The 20665-nt window shown below is 35.7% G+C and overlaps 1 protein-coding gene across 7 annotated transcripts in view; it reads left to right on the forward strand.

Moving 5' to 3' along the window:
- Window positions 1-20665, forward strand: part of CUNH8orf34 (chromosome unknown C8orf34 homolog) — a 147918-nt gene that overhangs the window by 21262 nt on the left and 105991 nt on the right. For 6 of the 7 annotated variants that reach the window (XR_003526887.1, XR_003526888.1, XR_003526889.1 and 3 more), the window contains exons 2-4: window positions 3337-3484; window positions 4471-4602; window positions 12699-12827. Coding sequence is in view for 3 of the 7 variants with exons in the window: in XM_027638605.1 (XP_027494406.1) it covers window positions 3337-3484; window positions 4471-4602; window positions 12699-12827 (409 nt within the window). In the remaining 4 variants the exon portion in view is untranslated. The remainder of the gene's footprint in view (window positions 1-3336; window positions 3485-4470; window positions 4603-12698; window positions 12828-20665) is intronic. The other variant, XR_003526890.1, reaches the window with a different exon arrangement.

Raw genomic sequence — 20665 nt, forward strand, 5'->3', positions numbered from 1 at the left:
AAACTTTGGGTAATTTAATCAGAAGTTTAAATTAGTTTTACTAGTAAATGGTGATAAAATGAGAATACCCCTTAATAGGCATTTATAATCTGTAATGTCTTTTCACCTTCACTGAAGTATATGTTTTTACTTGAAAATGAGCCGAGTGCTCACTAAGTACAGTTACTGCCTGTCTGAAACTTTTTTTTTTTTTTTTTTTTGGTGTGTGTGTTTTGGTTTTATTTTTCTTTCTCTTGCCCCTTCCACCCCTCCTCCTCATTACATAGCCAAGCAACAGTCAGATAACATATTTCCATGTAATCGCCAATTTGATGGGGATTACAAAAGTCTCAAAGGAAGCATGAACTCAAAGAGCACATGTTGGGGGCTGTGCAGATGGAGTTAGGTCCCTTGATGAACTGGGTGTCAGGAATTGGTAGAAGAGTGGTAGTGAGGGTCATGGAGTTATGATCTTACTTCTGGGATCTCTCACTGTGTGTGTGGGAGAAGGATATGGAAGAGAGATGACACCTCCTGTATGTGAAAGTGGATTTACACAGCTATTCTGATGCTACCCTCACTGCTTTTGTTATTTGTTCTTTGCACGTTCTCCAGAGTTCAGGAACTCCATGGAAAGTGGTAAGTTGGAGACCACTTTCAAACCTTGCTTGGAGCAGCTCAAGAAGCAGATCCCTAAGAGCTTCTTTTCTCCCCTTTTGCAATGGAATACTTACAGTAAAGAGCTTTGTCTTTCTTTAATGGCAGGCTTTGTAATCTGAGTTACATTTGGGTTCATTTTAAGTTGCATTTACTTTTAATGACAGCTCTGAAAGTTCTTGAGGCAAATCAGTTTGAGGCTTATTACACAGAAAAAGTAGTATTTTTTGAACTGCATACTCTTTTCAGTTTATGAGGATTCCAACAATGTTACTTCCTTTTTTTTTTTTTTTTCACTTTAGATGTAAAGGGTTGATACAACACATTTGTTACTCCAGATAGGTAAAAGTAGCCTATATCTACAGTTCTTTAAACTTTTCTAACTGCTATCACAGAAAAGGACTGTTTATTCTCTGGGACAGTGCAGATCGTTATATCACTCAGGTCTTATCAATATGTTTACAGTAGATAAAAAAAGTGGTCCTTTTGTATAGGATCCAATTTCACATCACGTCAAATAGAACTTTTTTTTGCTACTTTGTACAATTATGTTCTTTATTTTTATTACTAGGTCTCAGAATGAGGTAAAGAATTCTGTAAGCAGTTCTAATTTATTAGATCTCTTTCTGTTAGTTAAAGACCATTCCTTCCTGTTACAACCAAGTCAGATACAAAGACAACAACCAAATAGCCTTTATCTTACATTGACATGTAGGCATTCCAAAATGTTTATTTTTGTGTACTAACTTTTTTAGTGCTACATTAGTTTTGTAATGTATTATTTGTAACTTGTCACCCCTGCATGTCTTTAAAAATTTAATTGAATCAGTGCATGTATCTCAGTTCTCATAATCTTGTTTTTATTAATCTAAGATAGAAAAATAATTTTCAAACCATGGTTCTGAGAAATTATTTAAATTACAAGTCAGCTATTACAGATTGGCACTTTTCCATTGGTAATAGGATCCTCAGTGGAATTCCTGCAGCTATGGTGGTCCATTACAAGGACTAGATTACATCTTTCCATTGTCTCTAGTTCTTTCCATAGTCACTAGTTCTGTTTGGCAGGGAAAGAAAGAAAGGGTTGCTGTTAGTGTTGCCAAGCAACCAAAATATGAATTACTCTGATTTCTGGATTTTTCTTGTATGATGTATGTGAGAGGGTTTCTCCTACCTTGGTAAGAGACAGTCTAGATGAAGTTACTCTCCAGAGCTTTAAAAATTCTAAGATTAGTAAGTAGCTTAATTTCTCCCCGTGGAGTTCCATTTTGAAACCAAAGACACCTGGGGGTTTTTTGTTCCCTGTAGATAGATATCAAAAATCACATCACAGAAGATAACACCTTCACAAGACATGAGACTGGGCATATTTTCTCCTTTTTGTTTTCTGAAATTAAATTTCTCTTTCTGAAATTGAAAGCTTGTTTTTGCTTTGTTTTCACTTATATGTAATTGTTTATGCCACTACTTGTATAAAAAGAATGGAAAGTCTTGGCGTGGACAAAGATAACTTGCTGTGCCTTAGTAATTCTGCCTGCTGTTATTCATGTTTACTGCTATTTGGAATACTTCTTTTGAAGTATCTTTTCCCAACACGCTTAACTGATGGTAATACTAAGTAACTGCTGGTATTTGAAAAATTATTTATTAAATTAAAATGTGTGGAAAAGATGAAGTGAGGATAGACTTAAGTGTGTGTAGTTATGGTAAGATTTATGCTTGGGGGTAGGTGAAGAGAATAAATGCTCTGAATAACTTAGCTAGGTTTTTTTGTTGTTGTTGGTTTGTGTGTTTGTTTGGTTTTGTTTTCTTTCTGATTTTGTGGTACGTTCCTGTAATTTTTTACTTCTGTGCAGCTTTTTTGTTTTTCAGTGACAGTCACAAATTTCCTGTAGAACTATGTGGGTTTTGGGGTCGCCTCACCTGCCACATGAATAATTAATTTCCTCTCAGAGCACATGTGCAGCACAGAGCCACAACCTCTTTCTGGACTCCTAACGTGTTTTATGTGTAGGAAGCCAGGAAGAACCCCAGCAGCAGTATGGAGAGTGCTTCTCTTTCTGCAGCTGTGCAAGGCCAAGGTGTAAAACAGCAGTTGGGTAGTATCAGTGCATGGCATAGAAAATGCTTTCCTGTTGACACTGGTTTTGTATCTATGTCTGCAACAGTGAAATAAAATATTTGCTTGTGTCTATACAATTGTACTTTTGAGGACTCGCTTTAAAAAATATTTGCCTATTTGATCAGACCTTGGAGTTCCCAGATATGAATCCATATTCTAACCAGGTAATTGTTTCATGTCTGTGTGAAATGAAAAATACATGAACCTCCCTGATACACCAATTTCCAAGGAGAAGAAACTTGAATGTATGGGTCAGGCAAGAGCTACTTGCTGCTCTGAAGAGGTGCTTGTTGTACATGGTTAAATGAACAGTATTCAGATTGTTTGGGGTAAATTTGAGCAGATAGCAGGGACTAGATTTTTTTTACCAAAATCCCAGTGGATAAGAGACCGTATAGGCTAATAACACTTCTGACATGAGTCTTTCATAGGACAAAGCTAGCAGTAGTTTGAGGAGGTGGATGTTTCTTGCTGTTTTCTTCAAAGTTGAAAACAGTTTTCCTTTACTTTTGGTAAATACAAGATTAGTTTAGGTGCAATATATCACTAATTTTTTGTTTTCTTTTAATTTTCTAAAGGAGTTGATGACCAAACTGATAACAGAGACACCTGACCAGCCAATCCCATTTCTAATTGATCATCTTCAGTCCAAACAGGGGAACCGCCATCAGCTTCAGAGAACGTTGTCTGGCTCTGCTGCCCTTTGGGCAGAGAGTGAAACATCAGGTATGTTCTGTGTGCTGGAAGGAGCTAGTCTCCTGTATAATTTTCCCACATTTTTGTCCATGATTTCCTGGGTGAACATATACCTACTGAACATGTGCTACTCTATGGTTTTGAACATGCAGAATAAATCCGGTTTGTCCAGTAGATACTGAATTTAATACACATTACTGGCTATCACCTCAGCCTGTGTACATATGATGTGAGTATGGGTCATAGTTACAGAGTGGAAACAGTCCAGTTCTCAATGAGGAAGCATGTCCATATAAAAATTCCTTGGTTTTTTTTCTGTCCTCTTTGCTTTCACTTTCTCTTTTCTTTGTTTTCCTTTTCCCTCCTATGGTGTCTTTGTGCCAGAGATTAACCTTTATTGGGGCATTTTCTTTAGTAATACATATTTTTAACGACCTATCATTCCAACCCTTAATGAGAAGATGCTATGCTACTTTATGAATTCCAGTGTAATTTTGGATTGCAGATCTTCAGAAGCATTTAAAAAATATTCTGAAATAATATCTGCTTTGATTGTAAAGTAGAAATCTTAGCTTTGATATTCTGGTAAAAGCTACTATTACAATGTTAGTTTTGTGTTTAAAAATTGACTGTTTCAGACGATAGTAGAGCTTAAATAGTTGCTGGCTGATAGTCAAAATGTTAGTTGACTGACAAATCAGCTTTTTATTTATATCAAATATACGATTTTAAGCATAGGTGGTAAAACTTAAGAAAATAAATGGACATTAAGGACTACTTCATAACAAAAAATAGACTTCTTTTTCATAAAAAACCTATTAATTAATTTCTAAATTTCGATATTTAGGAAATGGAATAAATATATTCAATTTAACAGAAATCAGAAAAAGAAGAAGAAAAAGAACTGTCTTTGGTTTCAACTGATAGGCCTTGTTTTTTTTGGATTGATTGTTTATTAAGTCTTGGGAAAATGACCCTACAAATTTAACAACTATCTGATTTGATTATTTTAACAGAAAATAAAGGAACAAGAAGAGATTTTAGAAGTTATGATAAGCCTTGGCAGGTAAATGCAAAAAAGCCCAAAAAGTCGAAGAGTGACCTTGCTGTGTCCAACATTTCTCCACCATCACCGGAGTCCAAGTCATGTAAGAAAGCTTCACTACATTAATAATTTGTGCATACTTTCAAAACTGTAGTATGTTTTTCTGTTGAATTAGGATTAAAATGGAAAGCAAACTATGAACAGCTGAGATGACTGTATATGTGTTAGAAGAGTTTGATTCTTGCCTTACTCTTACTTGAATTCTGGATATTTTAAAATATCCTATGTTGTCATCTATAGATACAATAGAATTCTACATAGATGGTTTAAAAAATAGACTAATCTCTGGATGTCATGCACAATTTTATATTTGGGTACTAGTTATGATTTGATGTTTTCATTTGCAATGCAATTTTGCATGTGTAAAATCTGTTCTATTAATATCGGTCCTAATAACAGATTTTTTTCAGGGGGTCAGGCAATGCAAAACTATGAATTATGAACAGCTACTCTTCAAGGTATAGGAGTACTGTTCAAGGTTCTCAGATGTACTGCTCTGAGAGTTGCTGGAGGAATCTAAATGTACACTGAAAGAAAAGGCAGATTACAAATAGGGTAGCTGAAGAGAATATTGTCAATCACCTGTAAAATAGAAGTAGTAAAAATAGAGGCAACAAGCCTTAACAAAATATAATGCTTCCTGTGTACTAACTATTGAAGAAATTTAATTTTTAAGCTTGATTCTTAATGTTCATTTTTTTCACAAATAAATATATCTACAATATGCATATGTACATAAATATAGTTACATACATACCGAATTGTGTGTACAAGATTTGTTCTCCAAAATAAGTTGCAAAAGGTTTTCTTCTGTTGACTATAGCTTTTTGAATTTTTGTAATAGCCAAATCTTTTTAATAACTGTGAGTGTGATTAGGTGGACCAGATGTGAACAGATACATAGTATATGGCACTAGAAAGCTTGCTTTCTTTCCTCTAAAAGCAAGATGGGGAAATCTAGACTTCAGTGGAGTCTAAGGAAAATCGCCCAGTGTCCTCGTTAAGTCAAAATACAGCACAACAGTGGGTAAAGTAAATCATTATAAATTTATGCAATAGAGATATTGTGCTTTTGGGTATGAAACCTTTTTGATTGAGAATAAATAACTAACAAGTGAAAATGCCTGTTACAGGTAGCTGTGTCCCATAGTATAGCTTTTCTCAGTATTATATTTTCTGGAAATGGAGCATTTGTCTTTGTTTCTTCTTCAAGAAATACATCCCCTGCTTCAAAAAGGCTCAAATTTCGTCATTAATGCCACTGTACCTCTCAATGGGCATATGAATTTTTGAGTCAGTTCAAAAGAAGCACATGAATTTTAATTAACTTTCAAGAGTAAATAGAGATATTCAAATAAATGCTCATAGTCATTCATAATCTGTGTCTAATCTAACATATTTGCTGGATACCAGCAGTTTATGGAGATCCGCTGTTAGAAACAGTGACCAAAGGTATTGTGAGTTGTTCCTGTCATCATACTGCATTCCTTTCCTTCCTCCCTGTGCTTGGTCTTCAGATTCATACCCTGTCCTAAAGATCTGAAGTTCTCAGTCTTTATCCCAGATAGGGGTATGACATCATGTCTTTCCCTTTATTTGTGTGCCTACTATAAGTTTCGTGCTTATTGAGTCCTTAGGCTGACCCAGGAGAGGGACAAAGAGGAAGCTGGACATTCTAAACTACCAGGTCTCATGTCAAAAAAGGAAATATTTTATACATTCTTAATAAGACTGGGCTCAAGGATCTGTCCCTTTGAACTGATGGACACTTTAAAATGTTCTTCAGTTGGTCAGGTTTGCTCTCAAGCTACCCGAGCCCTAAGTCTAGAAGCAGTGTGTAGGAGTGTAGCTTTACCTGTAATGGGAGTATAATTAGGGTGTGCTTAATGCAACTGGGCATACATAAATACATGGCACTGCATAGGATAAATTCCGAGCGTGCTGAAAGAGGAGACTAATGTCATTGCAAGGCCTTTCGGTCATCAGTGAAATGTCATAATGATTGTGGGAGGTTCCTGATAACTAGAAAAATGCAAATATCACATGGATTTTGAGGAAGGGCAAGAAGGAAATGTTGGAGACTATAAGCTGGTCAGCCTAACCTCGTTCTCTGGGAAGGTTATTGAGCAAATTTATCTGGAAGGTGTTCCTAACCACAAGAAGGAGGAAAATGTGATTGGAAACAGCAAGCATGGATTTATGAGATCATAAATGTCTGAACAGATCAAAGTGGTTGCCCTCTTTGGTGAAAAAACTGGCCCTGTAACCAAAGAAAGAGCAGTGGATGCTTAATACCTTGACTTTATAGCAAAACCTTTAAGTTTTTTATCCTTAAAACTTAATTGGTAAGATATGGACTGGATAAGTGGACAACAAGATGTGTGGAAAGTTGACGCAAGCTGTTGGCTTCAAGGAACTGTGACTGGCAATGCAAATTCCATTTGGAAAATCTATCATTACTGGCGTGTTTGAGGGACTGGTACTGAGACTAATTTCATTTAAAAGAATTTCTTAATGTCCTGGATGATGAGGTAGAATGTTCTTTAGGTTTGCAGGTGAGTCCAAATTGTGGGAAGTGGTTGATATTCTGGGTAGCAGGGCTGCTATTCACTTACAGGACTGAGGAATGGGCTGAGAGGAACCTCATGAAGTTCAACACAGGCAAATTCAAAATTCAGATTACTTCATCTTGGATGAAGTAACCCTGAGCAACAGTAAAAAATGGGAAATGAATGACTAGAAAGTACCTTTGCAGAAAAAGATGTGGTGTGCTGGTGGGCAAGAACTTGAATACGAACCAGCCTGTGGCTGTGTGCTCATGCAGCGCTGAAGGTGAGCTGCATACAAGGCTACAGTAGCAAGAGTATAGCCAGCAGTGTTTGTTTTTCACTTTTGAAATGGAAGAAATAAAAGCTGAGGGGAGATTTCATTGTCACCATCCACTACTCTACTGGAGGATGGTATTTTAGTTGCCATCACAGAGGCTGGTTTCAACCATGTGCCTTTTTGCCATATCTGCTGCTTATTTTCTGCCAACTAGATTAATACTGATGTTCTTTTGACCTTTTTTTCTGGGTTTATGGCAAAATCAGTGGGTACTGTGTGCCACTTCAATTACGCAGATCAGCAGAAAGCAAACATGTTTAGAAGCCATTTATCGCTCTATCCAAATGTGCATAGCATATTCCATTTGTTTTGTGTCTTCTGCTTGTACCTCAAAACATTTTTGTGTGTCATTGTACATTTTTTAACAAAGCCTCTCCAAAGAGCTAGTAGGGACTTGTCTGAGAAACATAATGTTTTCTGTCTGCTGAGACCTGAAGATTTGCTCTCAGATTTGTGTTAAAAAATAACAAACCCCCACTCCCAAGAACCTAAAAAGACCCTCCCAAAACAAGCCCAAAATTTAATGGAGTCCATCAGCTGTATTATGTCTGCTGCAAAGTTTTTGTCTTATGACTGTCTTGTTCAAATGGTCCTGAACTTGTAAGTTTATTCAGAACTAAGAACTGTAATTTCATAGGAATCTTTGGAAACATCCAGATATTTGATTTATTTAATTAGGAAATCTTTTTTTTTCCTTCAACAGTGATGTTGACTGCAGCATTCGTGTTATTCCTGCAGAAATATCACTTCCTTATTCATTCAACTTTTTTACTGAAAAGATTCCCCCAGTCCCTCCTCCTGCCTATTATGATCTCAGCTGCACCTGAAACACACAAATAAGAAACCTTGATATCTACCTGAGACACACAAACAAGAAATCTTGATATCTGAGAGGTCTGACCACTTACTTGGTGTGTGTGCAAAACCAGAATTAAAGAAAAGCTGTTGCTGTTGTCTGGCAAGGAAGAAGCTTGGAGCTATGGCTCTGTGTGTGTGTGTATAAATATCCTTAATGAAATGTTTAGATAATCACATTCTGTATTTGAAGAACAAATTCAGAAGTTTCAAAATAGTTTGTAGAACAGACTTCTTACTTCCCAGTTAGACACTTTTAGGCAAAGTAAGTTGGTCTCTTCACCACCTCCATATTAAATCAGATCAGAGATCATTCACTCTGCTTCAGTTCAGCATTCTCACCACATCCCATTTGTGTTTGCAGTGTTGTGTACTTCTAGTTGCTCTTGGTCAGTCTGGAAATGTAGGCCATCATTCTCTTAGCCTCTTAACATCCAGATACTGTGAAAACCAGTTTGGCTATATTATCAAAGAACTCTTATCTGAATGCTATTATGAGATTTAAATACATGAATAATTTTATGCTCAATAATAATATACATAGTTTTGTTCTTTGAGCTGTAAGGTGATCATATAATGTATTAATGATATGTAGGATTTAATGAGCAACTAATCTGATTCTGTCTGCAAATCATGTCTTGAAAAGACACATATGTGTAGATAAAACCAGTACTGATCTTGTACTATCATCCAGTGTAAAATAAAAGTGTACTGATTTGTGACAGAATTCACAACACTCCTGCAAATGAATCTGATGTGCATTTGTTGGCAGGGCACACTAGCAGAAAATCAGAAATACTGGCAAGTGTGTCTTTCCAGTCTCCTAAGATGAGATGGGGAAATCTCAGCTCCACAAAGGGAAACCTTACATATTTCTGTACAAAGGGCTACAATGTAGGTGTAATAAATTTTCTGAATTGTAGGCAAATAATTTCACGAGAAAGTGTTCTATAATATATAAATCTCTCAAATAACAGAGATGAGGTTGAGGTGGGTACTGTAATGAGGGATTTAAAATTACTGATGTGACAACTTTGAGGAATGGGTGAATATAATAAAAAAAATGAAGGTCAGAATATAATGAAAGGATTTTACTAAGTGTGTAGTGACATATGTACGTAAATGATTTATGACGGGCTTTGTACATACCAAGGAGGATCATGTATTTGAAAAGATTTGAAAGAAGGGTCGTATGGGCTTTTTACAGTTCTGCATGCTTCACACAAAGCCATCCAGTTGAAAATGACCAGTGCTTGTTGATCCTACAGTTGAGAAGATACAAGTTTATACTTCAAAAACATCTGTAAGCAAGCAGAAAATGAACTTGAAAGGACAAACACGTGCCACATGATATAATTAAATAATTTTTAGTATCCATTCATTATTTGGAAGAGTAGGTAAGTAAGAAGACCTGTGTTGTCTCTAGAAGTAATAAAAATTTCAGTCAGTTCTAATTCTGTTTAACTTTTCCCTCAGTTCTAGTTCAGTTATAGAATGAGCTAAACTCATTGTTGAAATAAATTCTATTGAAACTTAGAAATATTTCATGACAGTGTATCTGTTTTGGTACATTTTCACTGAAGTGTAAAATGATTCACTGAAACACAACTGATAGATAATAAACCACCATGCAAAGCAAATTTCCACCATGATTTTGACTGATTTCCTACCATCCATCCTGTGATTGTAGGACATTTCTCTGAAACTAGGGACCAAATCACTGTGTCTTGAGCAAGTGTCTGTGCCTTTCAAGGATAGAGTCTTGATACTCTCATTTTCCTGGTGTGAATTGGTCCATATACTTGGTAGTTGCTGATGCTGCAACTCCACAGCTGTAGAGTAGAACTTATGTCCTTATTTGTTTGTTTCATCCAGCTTCTGTGCCATGACAAATTTTGCTTTAAGATCATGTGGTTTCTCAAAAATTCTGTCCTTTTGTATTTTGAAAAATGTGTTTTGTTTCAAACTGACATGATATCAAATTCTAGCTTGTGGAAATTTTCTGCAATGCTCTTAGGTTTGGTTATCTTTGTACATGGTTTTACTATATTAAATTGTTACCTGTTTGTATTTTGGTGGTACTGTGAGATTTTTATGCTGTAGTGAGTTCAGTATAAACATGGAAAGAAAAGTCTGTCATACTGCGAGTGATTATGTAGAATATAGTTTTGGCACACTGAAGGGAGATGGTACGATGACTGAAAAAGCAGGCATTAAAGGAGCATATGACCTCAATATAAAACAAAGGTGAGTGAAAATAGAGAGAATTTATAGAATTCCTTTTCTAGTTTACTAAATTAGAAAAAGTTTAAAAAAAATACTAAGTGGAACATTTTGTAAATAAGAAAAAGGATGAGAAATACTGAAGTTGTGCTGTTTAATTTATATATGCTAGGATCTGTGAATGGAGTAAATTTTTTCACACAAAAATTTACACAACTTTTAATTGACAGAGCAGTTCCTAAACCAGAGAATGATAAAGTAGTAGTAGTAGGAGGAGGAGTAGTAGTTGGCATTTATAAGTATCAACAAAAATTTCAAGCTACCCATCTGACTAGAGGCTATTCCTACTCTAATACCTGTATCTATTCACAAGAAGCCACTATGCCTCATTATTTCCATTGTCCTCAAAAGGAGTTATATTACTTGTCTTTTTTGAACACAGAGCAGAATCAGACTCCGACACGATAACTTGCCCTTCTCTTCCCTCCTCCTTATTGAGAGTTCGTGTGTCCCTTTCCTCTTACTCTTATCACTGTAGGTCTTTTTTAATGTCTGCTGTGTCTTCTGTCTTTGAGAATGTCTGTAATTGCAGTCTAATATATTAACTAATAGTTACCCAGGTTCCTGAATGGGTGTTAGAGATCAGGATGTACTGTGGTTTTCAGGCTCTCATAGATGTCTGGTTTGAAGATGACTTGGTTTATATGGAATCATGTTTATTCTGAAAGAAGGACTTTAACATAACATTGTCCTATTTCTTTAGCAGGAAAATATGACTATTGGTTTAACTTCTACTTTCCCTATTGGAGTTGATTCAAAGTAGAGAAGAGTCTGTATTCACACAGAGGAAAGTCAACAATAAGGCAAATTTCATTAGCGATTTTTTAACACATTTTGTAATAGCTAGCAGTGATGTCTGAGGATAATTTCCCCATACCATCATAAAAGCACTCTGAAATTCCTAATTATCATATCACCTTTTTTTTGCACCATCTGTAGGAGTCCTTCTTAGTAAGTTTCCTTCTTAGCATGTAATGAAAATTAAGTTTGTAAGCATAAATTAGTTGACAGCTGTCAAAATAGTAAACAAAAATTTCAAAGCTGTCCAGGATGTATTGGACATTATAGGCTTTTCTTTGAAGTTATTTTTAAGTGAGTAGTTAGCAACTACTGATAAATGCAACTGGTCCTTTCTAGCGGGAAGGTGGACTAGGCATCATCATCTTCACACCAGCATGTGCAGTTCTCAGCATGGGACTGCTGTGTATGGAGACCATCCAACAGTTGCATTTGGTGGCAAAGGCAGCAGATTGCTTACTTCTGAACACTGGCAAAAAGAACATGTTAAACTGCAGTTCCAGAAACAGCATAGTTTTTGTTTTTATTTCTACAAATTGTTCAAAATGTACACAATGTTCAATGCAGCTCTGTTCATTGTGCGTCCTACATATCTCAGACAATCCTTCTCTTTGTTGTAGGTAAAATTAGCTCAGCAGTTGAGAAACTGTTATTTCAAAATTAAATCAAAAGCCTTGGTAATAGATAATGAGCAGCTGACTGTAAGCTCAGGACTGTGCTACCCAAGGATTGAGTTTGTTTAAGTAGAGAAATAAAGATTACAGTCTGTACAGCATGAATGATAAGGACATATTTTGTTTCACTGTTTTTAATTAACTGTTATCTACACTTCATGATTTTTGGAATAAAAAAAAAGTATGTTGTTTTAAAAGCTGTATCTAAAATATTTCTTTTTTTCTGACTGATAAAATACCTAGCAAAGCCAAAAGTACCAATAACTCATTTTTGTTTTGACATTCTTCCTTATTGACCCCTAGGCCACACAGTTCGATTTTATTGTAAATGAAGTACATTCACATGCAATAGTTTAAATACATTTTTATTGCATTAATTTTATTATTTTTGTTATTGTTATTAATTATTCCTGTTTACCAATTAATTCAATGCCAAGAATCATCCCAAGAATGCATTTGTTCATAGATGTTTTCATTTTCACTTTACATTGACCAAAGAAAATATTTCCAACTGTTAAAATAGAAGATAATTAATTTCCACTCAAGGTACTTGAGTTTGTAAACTCATTGTGCAGCTTTTTTTCTACTGTAGGAGTCTGAACTACCAAATCTAAACTTCATCTATATATCTGTGTATATTTAGTGCCAAGGTCAATAGAGCATCCTAAATGGGATTGGAAGACAAAACCGGAGAACCATGATTTTGATGAACTAAATCATATTCTTCAAGAGAGCAAAAAACTTGGAAAAGCCCTTGAGAATCTGTCTCGCAGTAAGTTCACTGATTTTAGTTTTTTGATGTAACCATGCAGCCTGAATTATCATTTGGAGGTATATACCAGGAAGGTGTCTTCTGTTCAGTGAAGACCAGGTTCATTGACATCAGCAGTTACATTCCTGTTGATAAGGTTTACAGAATGTCTGAGATAATTCAGTAGCCCTCCTGGAAACTGAAACTGCACTCCTTTATTTTAGTTTTCTGCTGGTTAGGTAAGCTGAATTAGCTCATAAAGAGATCAACAGAAGAGGCTGGTTTAATGGAAATGGTGGGAACATGCAGCAGGGAGACCTCTTCTTTGTGTGGTAGCAGTTATATTAGATTAACCTTTGTAAAACTTTGACCTCATTGATGGAGTTCAGACCTATCATTGAAAAACAATTAGCTATCTTTCATCCTTGACTCCAGTCAGTTTCTTCCAGTTTTCAAAGCAATTAAAATATTTTAAAGCATCTCAAATAAATACTCAGAAACATGAAATCCAATTATTTCATAATAAAAGCCACATATTATCCCTTACACACTTTTTTTTTTCTCTCTTTACTGTAGAAGAAAATTCTGAAATACATTTGGGGGAGCAAATATTACTAACAGTTATTAAAGTATGGAAAGTACTCCTTGCCGTGGTGCATAAAAACTAGGAATGGTGTGATTTGGGAGATACTTGAAAGAGAAATATTTTTTTTCATCTCATTAAATTTTATCCATGGCAATTCTTCATTCGCTGGAGAATTTGCAGATGGTGAGATCAGAGACAGAGCTGAATGAAAAATGGAAGATCTGTTTTGAGGAGAATTTTGAGAGCTAGCATTTTTCAAAATTGTGCCAAATATCCAAACTGGTTTGCCCAAATTCCCTCTCTCCCAAATGTTTTAGGTCGATCACAAGAATTTTCATATTTATATTAATGGTAGTAGTATAGTTATAGGGCTTTTTTCAAATACACTTCTAGTAAATCAGTCTATCTGCTTGCGAGGAGCTAAACCAATTCCAGTCAGGATCTTAGATTTGTAGCCTCACTATTGCCTGACCGTGTTACTGTGATGGGTGTGAGTGTACTTTTCAAGCCTTTTTTCTTTAGAGACTTGTAACCAAGCTTAACACAGATACAGAAACAATTATTTTCAATTTCAGAAAGGATTATTTTATTCACTGTCAGGAGATACAAACCAATCAGATATGAGAGTTCAGTAATTAATGGCTAAATCAGCTCTTCAATCTTTGTCTTTCCTACTGAATATTGTGTAGATTCCACTGACCTCTAGCTTCCTTATCCCTAAAATACAGTTTGCAGCATTCTGTATCTCTCTTTGCCACAGAGTTTTCTGACCAGAGTGGAAAACACTTCAACTTTTCTAGGTCTTACGCTTGAACCAGGTCAATGTACTTGGTCAGCGTTGTTACAGTCCAATTTTCAGTGTTATTTCACAAATGAAATATTCTTCACTGTTTCTTGCTAGTACTTGATGTTTTCTGAGGGTTTATCAAGATAGTATGGAATTTGAATCCCAGCCCCCAGAGTGCTATAAATCACTTGCAGCCTGATAATAAGTTCACTTTTATGAATGTGCTCTCTATTTCTTCATCCAGATCATTAATGGAAATATTGTCAGACCTCTTCATGATCCCATTTCAAATCTGACAACCAGATCTTGAAAGCTACTCAGTAAGTGCATTTTTTCCCACCAGATGTTTGTCTGCCTTGCAGTGATTTCACCCAGAATGTAGTTTTCTAGGTTTTTTTTTTAACTAGAGTATCATTCAGGACAGTAAACAAAGTCACATAGCTGAAGTATTTTGCATCTGCTTCCTCCTCTTGTCCACTAGGCAAGTTTCCTAGTTGAGAATGCAATTAGACTGATGTGACGCATTTCATTCTTGATAAATTCATGTTGGCTCATTCTTATCGCCCTTCTATTCCATTAGATGTTGATACATTGTTTATTTAACAGTTTTCTCCAAGATTTTTGCTATTTTAGTCTGATTTAGGCTTTCCCACATCTTCCTTTTTTCTTTTTTCAAGAAAGATATGATATTTACCCTTTTCTGTCCTCTCTATTCCTGAAAGACTGTTGCTAATGGATGAGAGGCTTCTTCAGTTGGTTAAGTGCTCTAGAGTGAATTTCACAAGATTCTGCCAACCTGAATGTATCTAAGTCATCAGAATGTCTTTCAGCTTTCACTAGTCTGGCTTGCAGATTTTCCTCTTAAAATCACTGGTGTTAAGCATCTGGCCACAGTTAATATTTTGTTAGACTGAAGCAGTGAAAGTATTGAACACTGGGAATTCTTTGTGTCATCTCTTATTTGCTTTCCTTCTCTTTGATGTAATAGTTCTGCATTTTACTTTGTCCTCTTTTCCTAGTGTATTTATAGTATCTTTTCTTGTGACTTCTTTTGTTCTTTGATAGTTGTTAGTTACTCTGTGCTTTAACCTTTTTGTTTGTATCATTTAAACACTTGCATTAGATTAATTCTAAGATATATGTCCTTGTTTCTAGGTTTCGTATTGCTGATTTTAAGTTCATTCCAGGAAATAAAATTTCTTTTCTGTGATTTCTTTCATGTCAGCATGATAAAAAAATCAAAATGGAAATGTGAAATCTGTAAAAATAGAAGATATACAATTTTGGAAATAAATGTGTTGTTATTGTTCTCCCAAATACAGAATGCAGATTGCACATTGAAATTTCTTAGGGGGTTTCAATGAACAGGCATGTCTAGGACTTTAGAAGTATAAGACGCATGAAACTTATTCTGTGCTGTCCCCAGACAAACATCCCATGTGATGAATTTTATGAAAGCCATCACAAGGTCCCATATCTACCTTCTCCAGGGCTGATGCTTGTTTTGGGAAGGCTAGTCAGTGCTTTTGATTCTGCAAGCATGTTATGAGTCTAATGCTGCATTTGATACTAATCTTGTTTGGAAGCAGTATGGGACAGGCACTGTGCGCAACAGATAGCTGAGTATGCAAATGATCACAACGTACTATCAGCGGCTTTGTACTGCACCCTCTCATTTCATTCTTCAGTATTTTGACAGGGAAACATGACACATAAAATGAGATGTTTGAAGTTAAGTGAATTTTTCATCACGTCCCAGAATTTGTTTACATTTTTAAAGATAAGCTTTGGATCTCGTAGTGAGTTTCCATGACTTTGTTGCCTGCTATGCAGCTGACACAGCCTGTGAGTTAAACTCTAGTTGGTTCATTTACTACGCAGTCTAGGTACCTGCTTTGAAACCAACTTGTGCATTTCACACAAAATTAGAACTGCCTGTAAGTGTTGGAAGGTGAGACTCAGGCACTTAGATGTCTGAGCTCTTGTGTATTCAGTCCTAGTGATTAAAATTGAACTTGCTTATATTTGGACCCCTTCTCCCAAGCCCCATCAAGAAAATATGTGAGTAATTCTGTGCTGTAGTAGATCTGAGAAACCAACAGTGACTTCACACTCAGAGTTAAAAGCATCTTAAATGTTTGAGAATCTGAAGAAGATTATTGTTGTAATTATGGTCTAACCATGATGGAACTTCATGATTTAAGTATACCATTTTTCAGAGCCCTACCCACTTGTGAAAGCTGGGTTTTGTTTGCTTCTCCAGTCAACTATATGTCATTGAAGTCGATTTGGAACTGGATTTAGGGGAGATTTTGGTTTATGAAGCAACATATAGGAATGTACTGCATTTCCCCTGTGCATGTCTGATTTTTTTTTTTTACAAGGTCTCTTACCTTTACTGCTGTCATCTTTCTTCCTCTGCTGATCATAAGGAATAAAAGTTCTATGTATGCTCTTGTATTTCAACTTCTGGCCTTCAAAGAGAGTTAAAATCTCCCATATAGCTAAGCATCTTGCTAATGAATATGCCTGTCTTCACCCTCCATTTTCTGAGGATGCAAAAATAGATAACAAGAGATGGAAACCAGTGAATTATGAGTGTTTTGAGTGGGGAAAAAATGAGGACTAAATTAGTGAGAGCTTGGTGCAATTAGATGTCTGTGAACAACTTTGCATCTTTTATACAAACATTTAAAGATTAAAGTGCGTATTGAAAATGTATGCATATTGAAGATTTCAGTTTACAGATGGTAACAGCATTTGATGACACAATGTCTTCTGCTGTGAGATAGGTACTTTTTCATAATTACATGTAACCTTTTAATGAAGATAACCAACGTTTTGTTAGTAACATTTGAATCCTTATTCAGACCAGGTGTATACTACAAAACAGACATTTTAACGTCAGAAAATGGTAGTAAGTTAACATTAACCAAAAGTATTTGATAATGTATCCAAATCAGTTAGTTGGAGGGAATCCCAGAAACAGTGATAACCAACGGAAAAACAGTATTCTTTCATTTCTTAATTTCAAAGGGTATTAATTAATAAATAATCAGTAAATAAGGAAACAATGTGCAGTCTAGTAGGAAATATTGCTTGAAACCATAATGAATTACAGAATCACAGAGTGGCTGAGGTTGGAAGCGATGACTGGAAGTCAGCTGTTCCAAACCTGCTGCTCAAGCAGGCTCACCTAGGGCCAGGTGTCCAGGCTCTTCAGTGCCTCTAAGAATGAAAAATCTCGAGTCCCTCCAGAGTATCTCAAACAGTTATTTATCATAATGTTAGAATCATTTGATATTGTTTATGCATAGATTAAGAAAGACAAACACGATCTTACCTCTTTAAGAAAAATATTAAATAGTGAAACTAAAAGCATGTGTTCTGTTTATCTTTTGCAGGGAAGAAGATAAGCAACAAGAGTAAAAATCTCATAACAAAAGGGTAGAACTAGTTCTAAAAAAGATCACAATATGTTAACAACCACTAAAATCATGTCCTTAGTTTTATGGATGAACCTGCAAGTATGTGGGATGTGAGAAGCTTAATATATACATCATGATCTACTTCAGTGCATTTAGTAGTCTCTGAAACATATTAGAATGGGGTTTCATTTAGGAGCTTCTACACTATAGGAAACTATTAATGATTTACATTACGGTTATAGAAGATATACCTGAATGAAATGCCATTAACATTTACTGAAGCCAGACATTTCTGATGGTGATAATGATATAACTGCAAAAGTGTATCTGCGTGAGACTTCAGTAGGCTTTTATCAATTACCTTATGAGGGGCATTGTTTTAAGACATAATACTTTAGTAATCTTTTTCAGTTGTACACAGTTGTTGATCTGAAATGGACTTGAGTCTGTAAAAATGACTTCTCCATTATCAGTTGATCATCTAACCCTACATGTGTTCGCTAATTGAACCACAAAACTAGTCTTGTCTAGAGGATTTTTCCTGCCCTCTCTTCAGTATGAACTTTAAAATCATGTTATTCTTGTGTGAGATCAATGCTTGTGGCTTATTTTGAGATCGACATTTTTAGATAAGCTCAATCAAACCTTTAAGGAAGATAATTTTATCTCAGTACTGCAGCTGTTATGTGATACTGCCTTTGCTCATAAAATCCATTTGCTTTTAGAATGAAGTATGAGTAATAATACAAAGTAATGATATTTTCTGAGATTGAAACAGGAAGAATATGAACGTAATTATTGCTATTCAATTACATACTGGGGCTTGCATGGCCAGGAGATCACTGCTACTTCAGTTTTAAGTATCTTTTTCCTAATAAATCCTAATTTCCTATTAAGATTTTAGTTACCTTTGTGAAGGTATTTGCCATTCTGCTCCAGCCTACTGTAAGATTCAGGACTAAAGTCTCTTTTATAGTTACTGTGTCCTTTTCTGGAACAGTGTTTGGCTTGCTAGAAGTTTCCCTAATGCAGAACTTAAGTTTGTGTGACTGTCATCTTGGATGTGGAACTTACTAGTTTTTAGTATGAGGGGGTTGGCATTCATGGGGTAATAGGACATAAGCTATGACTCTGCCCTTGGCATCTGGATGCTGCAGGTTCCCCATCTCAACCCACTTACTAGACTGTACACCTTTCCCTAAAATCAAGAGTTCTGAAAGGTTCTGCAATGTTGATTATTCTCTTCTGAGATTACCTTGGCCTAGGAGATCTTCTAGGACATAATATTTGGTGGGTTCTTTGCATTTTATTTCCCTGTCTTTGCATAATTCAATGTATTAGTCACTAAACCTAATCCTGAAACCTGTTTTCTCCACTGGAGTCACTCAGAAATTTGGATATATAAATGCTGCAAGTTCAAAGCAGAGATTATTTTGCTTGGGATTAGTTGGGGTTTTTTATGTTTTTTTTGAAGCCACTACAAAGAAGAGAGATTAAATTCATGTTTTCTAGATAGTGACTACAAGATGTATAGTGTGCTGATATGTTGATGTGTGGTGCCTTGTAGACGACAGTTTCCTTTGTTCTAATATGGCTAGGTGTTGGGAGGAATATTAGGGATACCTCTACAGAAACTTGATGTGCAGTTGCTTAATAGTATAAGGGCACACGGCCCTCATTGATAAAAACTCTGAGATTTCAATTCAATATGCCTTCATACAAAATCTAAGTTACTACTGGAGGAAATATGTCTAATTTTGAAAGTGGTAAAATGACTCAGTGTAGGCAAAGAAAATATCATAACAATGTCTCTTATGACAGTCAAGGACAAACATATTCCATAGTTTCTAGACAGAAATGACAGAGCTGGTTTGTTTTTCGTGTAATTTTTTGGGGGGGATGAATGCTTTGTTTGGTCAATTGGAGCAATCATTTTATGTTCTTTATGATCAAGGGATGGTGTGAAAGAAATAATTTCAATTTACCTAATGTTCAATACATGGTCCAAACAGGCACAGGGACTAGAATATACTATACTGCCAGCTGCAGTATGACAAAAGGTCTTGACATGGGATATGCAAGTACAGCTAAGGTGGCCTGTCCCACTAATGAAAGAACATATGCTTCCCCTGATTTACAAGGAGTAGGAGAATGCATTGGGAAAGTTAACTGCTGGGCAGTTGATACATGATAGTGTTTCTGTGTTTGTACTCAAAGCTGCACTATTCATAATGGTAGAATAATAATGCTGTTTCTGTCCTAGAGTTTTTTACGGAGCCTGTGGTATGCGCTATGAGGTTGACAGTCCAGCCATCCAGAAGTTCCCTGGCCTAGACTGATCCTGAGAATGAATTCTGTCAAGTTAGTCAGAGTTGCATTGGGATTGTCTTAGTACGTCTAAAGTCTCTATGTCAAAACCTGTATGTCAAATAAATACAGAAGACTTCGTTTGGCAGGTAGGGAAATATGGCTATTGGGAGCTTTGTGGCCATCTTCTGGATGTTTAGAAGAATGCATAAGTATTTCCTCCCATTCAGTTGAATAATGGTAGTCTGGCATACATTAAAGTTGTAGCATTTTATTTTCTTAAAAATATCTTTCTTACGCATTGAATTTGTCAGATTACATTGTACCATTAGAAAAACTAAGTCTTAAAAAAAAAAAACAACAAATTTTTATTTTGAGTTATTTCTTCCCATAATTATTGAAGGACCACAAATAAAAGCAAAAATGGTAGGTGTCTCTGAAGTTTCACAGCTTTCGTTCTTATCAGGTCACCAGTTTTATGATTTCAGGTGTTATATGAAATTCTGTAATTTCATAGAGCATATGAAAATTTCATTTATATGAAATTCTATAATTTCATATAGCGTATGAAAATATTGCAAGCTTTTAAGCTACTGTAAAGCTGATCAGGAATAATGCAACAGTCAGGGATTTTATGACTTGCCATTTCATAGAATCATAGAATGGTTTGGGTTGGAAGGGACCTTAAGGATCATCTAGTTCCACTGCACTTACCATGGAGGGGGACATGTTCCACTAGATCAGGTTGCTC

Source organism: Corapipo altera, unplaced genomic scaffold (assembly GCF_003945725.1).
Source record: "Corapipo altera isolate COAL_440 unplaced genomic scaffold, ASM394572v1 49, whole genome shotgun sequence".
NCBI classification, from domain to species: domain Eukaryota; kingdom Metazoa; phylum Chordata; class Aves; order Passeriformes; family Pipridae; genus Corapipo; species Corapipo altera.